Here is a 13,404-nt window from a genome sequence, read left to right on the forward strand (position 1 = left end):
GGTTTGCGTATGTATCTGTAGAGAAGAGTAGAGTAATTAACGAGTTTGACCCAATGGACCTCTATACTGATTAACCCCCCGAATCCTTGCTTCTTCTATTTTTTATTTTTTTTTCGTGACATGGGGGGGGAGGAGTAGTTGCGAGCACTACGGAGTACTCCTACTCTCGCTAGCTACTGCGTACTAAGGATGATGTAGTCAATACATGATAGTACTACGACGATATCGCCGTACACCGTCGTAGCTAGTACCGGCTGAGCCTTGCGCCGAACGATTGAATGCGGAGCAGTTCGTGATCACCAAGGAAAAGAGAGCACAGACCATACTGTGCTAAGTACGAGTTGACAAGGTCTCAAGGTGGCCATGATGATTTCGATATGTGAGATTCATCGCCAGTTTCAAGGCACATGATTGATACTCGCTTGTGCATGCATCCGCACTCCAAAAATCAACCATGTGAGCATCGAAGTATGCACTCTGGTTACAGCGTAGCAGTTGACGCGATGCCTCGAGCTTCATGGTACAGGGTAAATACTGCGTCTGTTGGCATCATCAGGAACGTAGGAGTAGCTATCGATGTTTTCGCGACATGGTCACAGCTCCTAGACACTAACTCCATCAAGACTGAGCAGGGTCATGAGAGGAGAGAAGAAATATGGTCATTCTCGTATATTCAAGTACGATAGTAATACTCCGTGGACTCCAACATGGTCAACGACCTGGCTAGTCTTCCCATCCCCGTCTTTTTTTTTCCCCCGGAGCAACGACTAAATTAACGACAAGGGCGAACGCTGGCTCGTTTTGACGGAACAATACTATCAAGATCCAAGACGAATGGGTCATGGAAGATGCGGCCCCCAAGTTCAATGTTGGAGAAAGAAAATTGAAGATGGAGAATGCTACGTAATTTTGAAAGAATAGAAGGCACTCCCCCCCCCCCCCCCCCCCCCCAAAAAGGGTAGACTCCCAACCCACTGGAACCACAGCATGCGACGTCAATGCTGCCACATGGAGGGCCACGTCATCCAAAAAGTACGACGCCCCACTGGCAAGGGAAGAGAGAGGGAGAAAAAAAAGGGAAGATGCGTAACGGAGAACCGAGTTGTCGGTTTGACTTCTCNCCCCCCCCCCCCTCCCCCTCAAAAAAAGGGGAGACTCCCAAACGACTGGAACCTCAGCATGCGACGTCAATCCAGACACATGCAGAGCCCAGACAGCCAAAAAGTACGACGCCCCACTGGCAAGGGAAGAGAGAGGGAGAAAAAAAAGGGAAGATGCGTAACGGAGAACCGAGTTGTCGGTTTGACTTCTCTCATTCCTTGATTTATTTATTAATCTTCTCCTTCTTTTCCCATGTTGCCTTCTTTCACCAGGGCTCTGACGTTGTAGGACATAAGCAGGGGAAGTTGATCCTGCATTGCCTGATACCCTTGTGACACGATATTCGGTCTCGCTGCTTTTTTTTTTCCTTCTCTCCCTCTCAACTTTTTTCTCTTCTTTATCAATCAACACATAGAAGCAGAATAATGCCCGTCATCGGCAACACCTACTCATACTATCCTTTCCCAGATGAAGGGACAGAGGAAGAAAGACTTGGGACTGTGCCAGTACAGCCCCCGTCAGCACGTTACAAACAACTCCGTGGCTCAACGTACTTGATTGATCATTATAATACGACGACGTACGAGTAGTCCAGTCCCCCCATACGTGGGCACGCCGCGGTCCCTCGATTTCCATATCGATGTCGTAGTAGTGCGTTTTCGCGTGACCGGAGGAACAGAAAGGGAGGGGGGGGATCAATTCAAGCTATGGAGAGAAAACGTGTGGCTTCTCTGCCTCTCATCTGTGGTCAACCAGTCTGTTATTCATGTCTTTGGAAGCAGAGTAGTCCTTCCCGATTATCGGCTGTCGCTCGCGATGAGAGAAAAGAAAAGAAAAGAAAAAAGTCGAACAGGTAGGAAACTAGGCGGTATCGAGCTTAGCCGTACGACTACATACATGTTCCCCTCCCCTCCCCCACTCTTCGTCTTCACCGGCACGTCGGTCCTCGAAAACCCCTGCGTCGAAAAGATGGATAGAGCTAATGCGGGCGGGACGATATCCTATTCGTCCTCTCTCCGGATGGTACCTGGAATGGCGATATCATCTGCAGGAGGCCAGACACTGCCTGTCTTCACCATGTCTGTCTGTGTCCAACCCCCTGCAGCTGGCAAGGCCGGGTTCGTTTGTTGCGGTAGTATTAATACTGCAGGACGGTGAAGAAGGTTCGTTCCACTTTGTGGATGCATTCTTACCATCTACTTATTATTACTATCTAATATCGCCTACGCCTCTACATACTCGTATACTCTAGTACCTTCTCAACCCAACCGAACCCAACCCCCCCCCCCCCCCCCCCCCCCNTATTATTACTATCTAATATCGCCTACGCCTCTACATACTCGTATACTCTAGTACCTTCTCAACCCAACCGAACCCAACCCCCCCCCCCCCCCCCCTCCCCTCGCAATTCTTCTTGCTGCGTCTTGCGTCCAAGGGTAGGTAGATACTGCTACAAGTATTACAGCCAACTCCTCTGGTCCTTATAGCATGTCAACTTTTGGTTTGATATGAGAGCTCACCGCTTACGGCGTACGGTCGGTGCGCACCGCCGCTGTCGGTGACTATATGCTGTATTATTGATACTTGGACCGTTCTGCAAAACAGTAATAGCATCCCATGTTCTGTTATATAAACAGCAAGTCTATCGATGAACCAGATCAAAGAGAATAGAGAGTGAGAGAGTTAGTTCATATAATAAGCACTGTTATTGCAGGGTACATGTACCCGCAATAGCACTAGCAGCGAAGGGAAGGGAGGGGCGTGCATGTTGATTCCAAGTGAGTATGGGCTTCAATCAACAAGAAGGGGAGGAGTTTTTGCTACGAGCTCGTACGAGTTTACACATGCCGTGCCAGTCAGTCAAAACCGGCACTTATGCAAAACGATACCATACAGAGTTAGTAGGGGCTGATACGTCCATGGTACACTATAGAGCTTCAGATGTATTATGGCGTTTTCGTGACCTTTGGACTTACGGAGTCGATGATTTACAAAAAAAAAAAAAAAAAAAAAAAAAAAAAAAAAAAAAAAGATACTCGATGAATCCATCCGTACGGATTGGGATGGATGCCAATTGCCACCGCATGGTATTTTGACACACAACGCACTGGAGTCTTGGAGACGATTGATGGGCTCAATTGTTGAAACCCCTCCCCCCCTCTCTTCAGGTCTTTTGGGACATGCATTGTCCCATGTGTCCGTCATGTGGCACGGTCCGACCAGGAGGGACATATCTGCCAAGTTGCACCAAGAGGTGGAGGGCGGGTCTCTCTTCTTGTCTTGTTTCTCGGTGGAGTATCTTTTCTTTTCCCCTCCCAGGCGTGCTCCATGGTTCTGGGTACGCATGCGACCTAACTCGTGCATGACGCCAAAAGAGAGATATGATGGTGATCATGCTCCATCTCTATGGCGCCTTTTTTATTATTATTCTTTATTCTTTATTTTACCGCACTGGTACCAACCTGGGAAGGGGAAAGAGGGGTGTGTGTGTATGATTTTGAAGCTCGCAATGTAATCTGCAACCAGGAAAGAAAAGGAAATGAAAATGCCTCGAACAACAAAAGATATCCACGTACGTGAAGAAGTCTGCGTACTATGCGGAGCATGGTAGTAGTAGTAGTAGTATCACCGTACTAGGCTGGCGTTAGACCCGTGGGTTTAACGGTATTAATCAATGTCTCATCATTAGAGTTGACAGACATCTCCTTGCCTTCATCCGGTAGACCTTGTTGTCCGCTCGCCCCCGTCAAAGATCGTGTACTCGTAGTGACTGCGAGATCCCCCACCCACGCCCTCAGTGACAACAAGGGTTACAATGCTATGTGCGCTGGTATGTCGTATTCGATGCATCAGTACCGAGGCTCCCAGCAACTGTTCTCAACGCCATCCGACGGGTCTTCCGTCGCGGTCCGCGAACGGTGCCGTCGTTTCAGTGCCATTGCTAGCATCGTAGCGAGAGCGTGGCGTACGATGCAGGTCGACCGGAGAAAATGAGCCAGTGTTAGTCTGCTATTGCTCTTGCCTGCTACCATGGAACTAGCTGTTAGGTGCGTACTGGTATATATATATCAGTCTCGCGCAGAAAAGAAGGGCTCGACATTGACCTGTCCTCCCGCTAAAGAGCACGTCCAAGACCATAGACTTCTGCTTACCCGCAATACACCGTACATGGTCCTATGGATTCAACCCATTGTGAAGCCACTGCACGTAGATGGAGTTCGTTCTTGATCTCCACCGTCCTCTCGAATCATCGTCTCCATTCGTTTGCCTTTACCGAGACGCAGCTGTGTTATCTCCCCCCCCCCTCTACCTGTGCTTTCTGCTCTCTTTCCTTCTCGCTTTTGTTTGTCATGATGCCATGGGAGGACCCATGGACAGATAGCCAGGTTTCTTCCCCTCGAGAATCAAACATCTACCATGAGTAATACTCGTAAGCTACGGGTAAGACAACTGGTTCATACTATCAATACTATCATGGCGTAGGTGTAATTAGGTGTAATTATACAAGTACATGTGCGCAACGTGATCAAGTACCCATGGACAAGCGATTGCCTTGCAATGCCATCACACCAATGCTCCATACTTGACACATGTGTGGGGGAAATCTATCTACCTAGCCTTGCTAAATCCCCCCCCCCCCCCCGTGACAATCACACACCTATATTATGGTTCAGTCCACATGATGAGCATCCGGCTGCCAGCCAGAACCCGTTCGACTCAGCTAGAGCTTGATCCCATGTCTTGGACCGACCCATATTTCCGGTGAGACTTCAATGATCCCCATCACTATCCTCCTCCTCCAGAACGACGGGTACATGTACATACAAGCGGTGCTTTTGTCGATCCACCTTTCGAAGGCGCCGGCCATACGGTAGTCTAGGACACCGCCTTCTGTCCCGACAGACTAGGCCTAGGGATTAGCCTCCCTGGAGTCGGTCGTCTGATGAGAGAGTCTTGTTGGCTATGCTATGTTTAGGCAGCCCGATACGAAAGAGGGAGATGTGATTACGACGTGTTATTACGGCTATTCAATCAACAGGCTCCTCTCATCGTCCCCGTTTGCTCTCTCTCGGGACCTTTTGGTGTCATCCAGACTAGCTGCCCAATGTTGCTGCAACGGTCTGCCCCCGCCCCGTCTCCGTCAGTCTTCTCGTTGTTGATACCAAGACATGACACTCACTAGGCGCCACGAGGTCGAAGCCCTTCCCTTTCTGGTCGGCCAGTGGAGACCTAGAGTGCCGGAGGGGGAGAGATAGTCGTCCCCCCCCCCTCGAAGATTGCATCACTGACGAACGCCCCATCGCGTTAGTGGCAACAGCCATGTACCTGAATATGTGCGTTTCCTACTGTTAGCTCGGCACCTGTCCATGAACGACCAAGAGTGAGCAACAACCACCAACTCTTCGGTGACGACTTTCTTCCTGTTTCCACGAGTACACGTGCTCATTCGTACGAGCGACTACATGTATTACGACGCCAGACATACCAATACTCGTACATGTACTCCGTACTTGTAGAGTAGTGGAAAAGGCGGGTAATTAAATCGGGTAACCCCTTGCCCGGCAACCCAGCCACACACTTCCCCTCCTCGGCTCTTCTTGGGTTGTCAATCCACCAGTCAACCCAGTTGCGCTACTCTCCTCATTTGGCAAGTAGTGTTATTAAATTGTAAATTGACAGCAACAGGGGAGATTAGCTCGACGCAAGAAGTGGCAATTCCCCCCCCCCCCCCGGCTCCAATGACTTTTTTTTTCGTTCGTTCAGACGTTTAGGCAAGGAAGGCATGACTCTCTGCCGTGCTACTTGAGACCGGACATCGCGTGCTGGTACTCCGCGTATGTTCACATCCGTACGTTGACACACCACAACCTCATCCAAACCCTAGTCATGCAGAGGGCAACTCTGGTAGGTGGAATACGCAGTGCACGTCAATGCGATATTCGTGTGGCATTTACCTATTGCTGCACCGAAGTATTGAGACTAGTTGAGCTCGTAGGGTGTACTCCTGCTGGGGTACAATGGGTAGATGATAGATGTCACATCGTCGTCAATGCTTTCGATATTACTATATTAGCTACACACCTGCATAAAGGTCCAGACGCCTTATGACATCGAACCAGGTTTTTTTGATCATGTTCAGCCAACTTGGATGATTGGGCCGGTTTCTTCCTTCCCGCCATAATGATTCCCAGAGTAGCATCTTGTGCATTGAATGCGTACGCATCATATCGTACGGCAATTGATCCTCGAGGACGGCTGAGGTTTTGATCAGACTCCAAGATCCAAGATGGACGCCAAGCTGTGATACAGGGTAAGTAGAAATTAACTAGGATGCCACGGCCAAATGCAAGTGGTCATCGCGATGCAGTTCGTGTCTCGTCTCAAGAATGGAATTGATACGTATTACGGAGCGCTTTGGACTGCCCAATTGCTCCAAAGACATGCGCCGCTCAGCCTTCATGGTCCTAGCAGTATAATCTTATGGGGAAAAAAAGGAGGAAAAAGGAAAACACCTTGAAAACTGTCTTCATCTAGGCAACTTCTCGCTTAAACGTCGTTCGAGAAAAGCCTACCCTATATTAAGACACTGAGAATTTCCAGCCAATACACGGGTATATCGACAAGACCGCGCGTCGCTACATCTGATACAATTTTAACCACTTCTCTGTATGAGAAAGCATGCGTAATTTTCAGGAAACTCTACTCCACTTTCACGTGAAATTCAGTTAGACATGTTAGATGAGCAGAAGGTGAATGGTAATCAGGAGCATCGGATGAAAAAATCATGATCAATCTGACTCTGTCCGCCTACGATTAAAGTCCAAACGACCAACCGCCGGAAAAAACACTTAACCTATAGCCCAACCGCGGGACCTTGTCGAGGAAATCGCATCTGGCAGCTCACCTACGCCCCCAACAGCCAACAACAACGCAGAAACACGGATTGAAGGCACTTCGCGGACAATAAAAAACTCAATAGCCGCCTCTCGGGAGAGGAGGATCGAAAATCAAACCTACCTACCGCAGACATACTATCTTTGCCAGGCGCGATAGGGGAGAGACAGAGAGCAACCGACCAAGCGCCCAAAATCTGCACAGCTGTCCCTATCTTCCTCCTTGCGCCCGCAGACGTACACAGCGACGAAAACGATAGAAAACCGAGCATCCAACATGGAGGCTTCACCTCTTACTCGGCTGCCACAACCCGAGGTCTTCACCCCCAAGATAATACAGCTCTACGAATCGCTTTTCAAGCTCGAGGTTCGTCGGACCTTCCCCCCCTGCCCCCCCTTTGGGTGAAGTTGCGCGCGGGTGGACGGTCGCACGCACGCACAAGAAATTTGTGATGGCATGCTGACAAAACAATCCGTGTCTCTATGATGTACAGGATGACGAGGAAGAAGAAGACGAAAAGTCCGAAGGCTTCTGGCAAGAGTTCTTCCTGCTGCGACCAGACCGCGCCGCGCTGCAGAGGATGCTGAGCGACATGGCGCCCACTGAGGTGCTGCAGCTCGAGTCGGAGACGCGACAGCTCTTCTTGAGAGCTATAATGGCCATGAAGAGCGATCGCGGGAATGCGCGACCAAACGCTCTAGATGTATGTACCTACCGACTATACGCACACGAAAGGAGGGACTGACCAACTGACCGACTTTGCATCATACAACAGACGCTGAGCGTTTTCCTTTCATGCGTCCTGGCCAAGAAATACCCCCACCCGAGCTCCGATATAATCGCTGTCCTCGCCGGACTAGACCACATCGACCCAGTCCTCACAGACTTTGTCGGAACCCTGGACTCGATCATCCGGAACGGCCCAAGTCGTAAGGCTATCCCTACCAGATATACATGTGCGACAGAGAATAAACAAAGGCGAAGCTGACAATTCGAGGATGGACAGTTGACGTCAGGCACAAGGCTGTCCAGGTACTGCTCAGCACCACCGCCGGCGCTTACCAGACCACGCTCCTCACATATATGCTGCAGAGGGATCTGTTTCCGTCAATAATGAAGGTGAGTCTCTACCTCGACGATAAAAAAGAGAATAAGAGAAGCAGAATGAGCGTGTGCGATATTGGGTCGCTGACCTAGTCGAATAGTTCGTCCAAGATACGGAAAAGCCGGGCTCCATCCTGGAGCCGTTTACCCTGATCGGCCTGCTTGCCAACTACAACAAGTTCGAGTTCCAGAATCCGTACCAGATGCGACTCAGCGACTTTGTCAACGAGGTGACGATACAGAAGATCATCGAGTGCGTTGGGTACGCGTGCCAGGCCGTGCGCGCAGACTACATTGACGTGCAGGAGGATCTGCCCGAAGGCTGGACGCTGAGCAGGACGCTCAACCTGATTGGGCTGGGCTTCTTTGCGCCGGGGCCCAAGCCGGAGAAGAAGCCCGTCTACGATGAGGAGACGACCAAGCAGATGTTTTCCGAGCTGTACGTGCTAACCCACTCTCCTCCTGCTCCTTTCTATCGCAGCTGTACTAACCGACCCCCAGACCGGGACCCAACGCAGCGTTGCTTCTGGCCACGTACGACTTTGCGCACGCCAACAAGATGTTTTGCATCAACCTGGTGAGCAGCGGCGGCAAACCGTCGTCGTCACCGGGCCAGACGGAGGAGGCGCCGATATCGAGCTACCTATCCCTGACGTCGTACTTTTTGCAGCACGCGCACCTGTCCTCGCGGGCGACGGCGTATGCGCACCTGAATCTGATGGTGTTCCGGCTGCTGATCGAGGACGCGAGCATCTGCAAGCGCGTGTGCAGCGACGAGAGCAAGATGAGCGTACGGCTGTGCCGGCACCGGCAGCCGTTCCTGCCGCTGGTGAGGGGGGAGCGGGTGCTGGCGACGGCGGTGCTGGACACGATGGTGGACGGCATCAACCACAACCTCCGGCGCCGGCTGGACGTGAGCCTGTACACGCTGTGCGTGGGCATCATGCTGCGCGTCATCTCCTACCTGTCGCGGACGCGGACGCGGCTGCGGTACCACTGGTCGGAGCTGTTCCGGTCGCTGCTGTCGCTGATCCGCTTCCTGACGCAGTACACGTCGGACCTCGAGTCCCTGACGCACATCGAGACGCTGCTGGACCACGTCGTCAACCTGGTGGCGCTGTCGCTGTCGGCCGGCGAGGCCTTCCTGCCTACCCCGGCCGCCTACGACGACCTGTTCTACAAGGTGGTCGAGTCGGGCGACGTGCTCGCCCGCTTCAAGGACAATTACCGCCTGGGAGACCGCCACAGCAACTCCATCGACACCCTGCTCAACGTCTGCACGCACTACAAGCAGATCCTCTCCGACAGCAACGGTGGTAAGAACACGGCCAGCAGCAGCAGCAGCAAAAAGGTGGCGGCCAACCTCACAACCGCCCAGGTGTCGGACGTTATAAAACAAGGCTACGAGACGCTCAGCATCCAGGCAAAGGAAGGCCTGGACACGTGGGAGCGCTTTCGCGAGGCGGACGACAGGATCGTACTCAAGAAGATGGCTAGGGCGGCCGTGGCAGATGCACGTACCATGGTTGAACGATGAAACCAACCCCCTCAAAGTTGGCTTGCCCTCTTTCGTATATAAACAATATTACTCTCAATATCTCTTAAGAAACCCCGGTCAGAAGACATGCAAGTGCCTGCCACTATGTGAACTATATTAAACAATGATGGTAGAAATGAGATGAACGAGAAGTTAAAAGGTGTCGGAGATAGCGTGCGCCTTTCATCATCGTTTTTCGACAAGGTCGACATGAAGGGCGTCGTTTACAACTTACAAGTGGAGAAGGGGGGGGGGGGGGCTGTGGGTCACACTCTCCACAATCGGCATGTTCAAAGGGTGCGCTTGACATTGTTCAGACTTGACATTCCATAAACCTGCCTTCTTCCATATAGAACCGTCTTCTTTCATTCATCTTTTTTTTCCTTCTATTTATTTTCCTCCAGGAATATGTATATGCTCTCTGCTGTACCCGAGAGCGATAAAGACACTCTTCCTCCTTTTTATGTCGATCAGACCCTGTGGAAAAAAGAGAGGAATACCACTTTCAACACAAATCATCCATGTTGAAACTTCTTTTCCGCCAAGATCTACGGCACAATTTTACCCCGTGCGAAGGGTCATACGGAATATAATTCATATTATATGTACGGAGTAGTATTCATCATGACTACTGCTAGTACATATTAGTCGGAGGAGAGAAAGAAAGAAAGGAAAAGTATATGGGGAGGAGGGGCTCGCTTGCTCTTGCCAACATTGAACTCTCCTCCACCTGCATTAAACCCTTTTTTTTTACCCGCTCTTCCATTTGAATAATTCATATTACTTCGCTCTTCCATCCTTTCCTTCTCTTTTGTATACAAATCTCTTCTCTTCCGTTGTTCCTCTTTCCTTTCCCCTCCCTCCTTACATTCGGTATTCTTCTTCACTGCTTACTTCGCCTGTCTTCAGGACCTCTCTTTCCAAACAATGAATGGCCTTTCACCATCGTCACGGTTTCCGAAACACTTGCGACATATACATGGCAGCTTCGACGACCGACCCTGCAGCTCCCCATTTGTTGACACAACCATGTCCTTCCTCAACAACCCTGTATAGATGATGTTTGGCACCGACGACTTATCAGAAACAAATGTCTTGCCTGATTCACATCTACAACAAGAAGCCATATGACCATCTACATGACGCACGACGTTCATGGCATTCAAGTACACCCAGCACCAACATGGCAACTCAAGTCTACCATGGTACGTTTCCATGGCATGCTTTTATTGAGAGTGGTATCTAAATGGGGAAAAAAGGACGAAAAAGAGAAATCATATACAGATTAAAACATGCCACGTCATCACATCCTTGAACATGCCCTTGAACATGTTCTTGAACAAGGCGCAACTCCACAAACTAGGGCTAAAACACACCCGCCAACGCGAAGAGGGACCCGTAAGGCTTTACCAAACCTTGTTGAGAATCCGCTTCCACTTGGGCCACGAGGCAACCTCGGCGCGGTAAGCATTGATCGAGTCCCAGTCAAGCTCGCGGCGGTCCGACTCGACGTCGATCTGGGCGGTACGGAGCCAGCCGGTACGCTTCCAGGCGAAGCCTATAGCCCAGAAGAACATGACAACAAAGGCGGCAAGGTAGGTCTGGAAGAAACCCTCGGCCGTGTTCAGGCCCGACTCGCCGATGGGAGCAGCAACAGCAGTGTAGAACTGGTACACACGAGTCAGCAAACTTGACACACACACACAGGATGTTGGCTAAAAGGCCGGGGGGGTTGATTGGAAAGCTTACAGTGGCCGCGAGGACGAGAATGTTGAGGATGAGACCGAGCCACGAGCCATAGACACCACCGATGGCCTGGAAGGGGATCTCGTCGACACTGTGGCCGTGGTAAGCCCAGGCCTTACGGAAGCGGATGTGGGCCAGGCAGATGGAGCCCCAGGTGAAGAGACTGGACAGACCCGAGAGGGCAAGGAGCCACTCGAAGACGGTGACACCGTCGCCGGTGGTGTTGACGTAGGCAAGGCAACCGCAGAGGCAGATGAGGATGGTCGAGGTGAGAGGACGGCCAGAGCGGTCAATGTAGGTGAAGATCTTGGGGGCATAGCCGTTCTGGGCCATGGCCGTCAGGGTACGCGAACCGCCATAGACACCCGACACGCCGATGGAGACGACCGAGACGAGGATGACAACGTTCATGAAATGGTCGAAGCCTTGGAGACCGGCATACTTGCCGACGAGGACGAAGGGAGAGGCCTTGGCATCAGCGAAGGACGACTCCGACAGGAGGGACTCATCCTCGGAGGAGACGAGCAGGCCAACAAAGAAGAGACCGAGGATGTAGAAGAGGGTGACACGCCAGAAGACCTGCTTGATGGCACCGGGAAGTGACTTGACGGGGTTCCTGCTCTCGGCGGCAGCAAGACCGACAAGCTCGGTACCGGCAAAGGAGAAGGCGGCGGTGACGAAGACAGAGCAGAAGCCCTTGAAGCCATTCTTGAACGCACCGGGTTCGTACCAGTAACGGGCGCCCCAGTATTCGTTGTACCGGCCGTCCGAAGGGCCGCCACCACAGACGAGGACGAGGGCGATAATCATGAAGATGACGGTGGCCGAGAGCTTGAAGATGGACGAGACGAACTCCTCCTCGGCGTAGCCCAGCGCACCGAACATGCTAATGATGACGATGAAGATGAGGAAGATGGTGATCCAGACGGCAATGGGGACATCGTTGGGCCAGTAGTCGATGGTGATGGCACACACGGTCAGCTCGAGAGGAAGAGTGATTGCCCACTGGAAGACGTAGTTCCAACCCATGGCGAAACCCCACGAGGGGTCGATGAAGCGAGCCGAGTACGTGTAGAAGCCACCAGATACGGGGAACATGGTCGCCATCTCACCAAGAGCGAAGACTACGAGTTCACAGACACACAGCGAATTAGCAAGGCGCACGGCAAACGAGTGCATCTTTCGAGGCATAAACGGCGGGGAAGGGAGACGAGGATCGTTCGGGTACATCACATACCAGTGTTGAAAATCATGACACCAATGATGAGGAAGTCGACGAAGAGAGAACCGGGGCCCTGCACGAACAAAAGTCAGCCTCGATCATATACAGCTGCCGACTCGAAAACGGAAGTCAACGCTGCTTACACCATCGTACAGGGCGCCACCGGAACCGACGAAGAAACCGGCACCGATTGAACCACCGATGGCAATCATGTGCAGATGGCGACCCTTCATGGCACGGTCGAGCTCAACAAGGCCGAGGCCATAGTGCTTGCACTGGAAGGACTCGAAGTTGAGGCCGTTGCGGGTCAGGAATTTCTCGTCGGCATACGTGTTGTGGATTTCACCGTCGACGCCGAGGCCGCCGCCGCCGAGGGTGCCGGTGGAGGTATCGGAAATCGGGACAGGCACACCCTTCTCACCGCCGTCGTCGACGGGGTTGCCGACGGGGACGGAGTCCTTGGGAGACATGTCGACGATGGTCGTGTCCTGATGATGTGGTATGGGACGGTATGTGCGACAAGCCGGGTTGCCTTTTCTCCTGTGGGGAAGTTTGAGGAGCCGTACCACCAATCGATACCTCTTGACCGAGTCTCGGAGAACTTCTCTCTCGAGAATGAAGGAGGAGGAGAGTGGGACAAGGGTGGGAGAAGAAGAAGTGGAAGAGAAAAAAAAAGGAAGGAAGGGAGGTTATTAAGGAGGGGAGGGGAATGGAATGGTGAACAGGGAAGGGAAAACAAGGACGTATTATAAACGGACACTAACAGCAAAGGAAGGACCCTGGTCGAGACGTCGAACAA

The 13,404-nt window shown here is 51.8% G+C and overlaps 2 protein-coding genes across 2 annotated transcripts; one reads left to right on the forward strand and one right to left on the reverse strand.

The window, feature by feature from the left end:
- Nucleotides 1-7,272: 7,272 nt before the first annotated feature.
- Nucleotides 7,273-9,637, forward strand: GMORB2_1162 (protein of unknown function (DUF1741); the record flags this gene model as incomplete). The annotated part of the gene is made up of 6 exons (XM_035463144.1): nucleotides 7,273-7,362; nucleotides 7,490-7,699; nucleotides 7,772-7,952; nucleotides 8,003-8,115; nucleotides 8,202-8,539; nucleotides 8,602-9,637. The coding sequence occupies 6 exons, from the start codon at nucleotides 7,273-7,275 to the stop codon at nucleotides 9,635-9,637; spliced, it is 1,968 nt and encodes a 655-aa protein (XP_035324568.1).
- Nucleotides 9,638-11,043: 1,406 nt separating this feature from the next.
- Nucleotides 11,044-13,075, reverse strand: GMORB2_1163 (uncharacterized protein; the record flags this gene model as incomplete). Its single annotated transcript, XM_035463145.1, has 4 exons — nucleotides 11,044-11,304; nucleotides 11,387-12,507; nucleotides 12,621-12,678; nucleotides 12,749-13,075. The coding sequence occupies 4 exons, from the start codon at nucleotides 13,073-13,075 to the stop codon at nucleotides 11,044-11,046; spliced, it is 1,767 nt and encodes a 588-aa protein (XP_035324569.1).
- Between the last annotated feature and the right edge of the window lie 329 nt (nucleotides 13,076-13,404).

Source organism: Geosmithia morbida (genome assembly GCF_012550715.1).
Source record: "Geosmithia morbida isolate 1262 chromosome Unknown scaffold_1, whole genome shotgun sequence".
NCBI lineage: Eukaryota > Fungi > Ascomycota > Sordariomycetes > Hypocreales > Bionectriaceae > Geosmithia > Geosmithia morbida.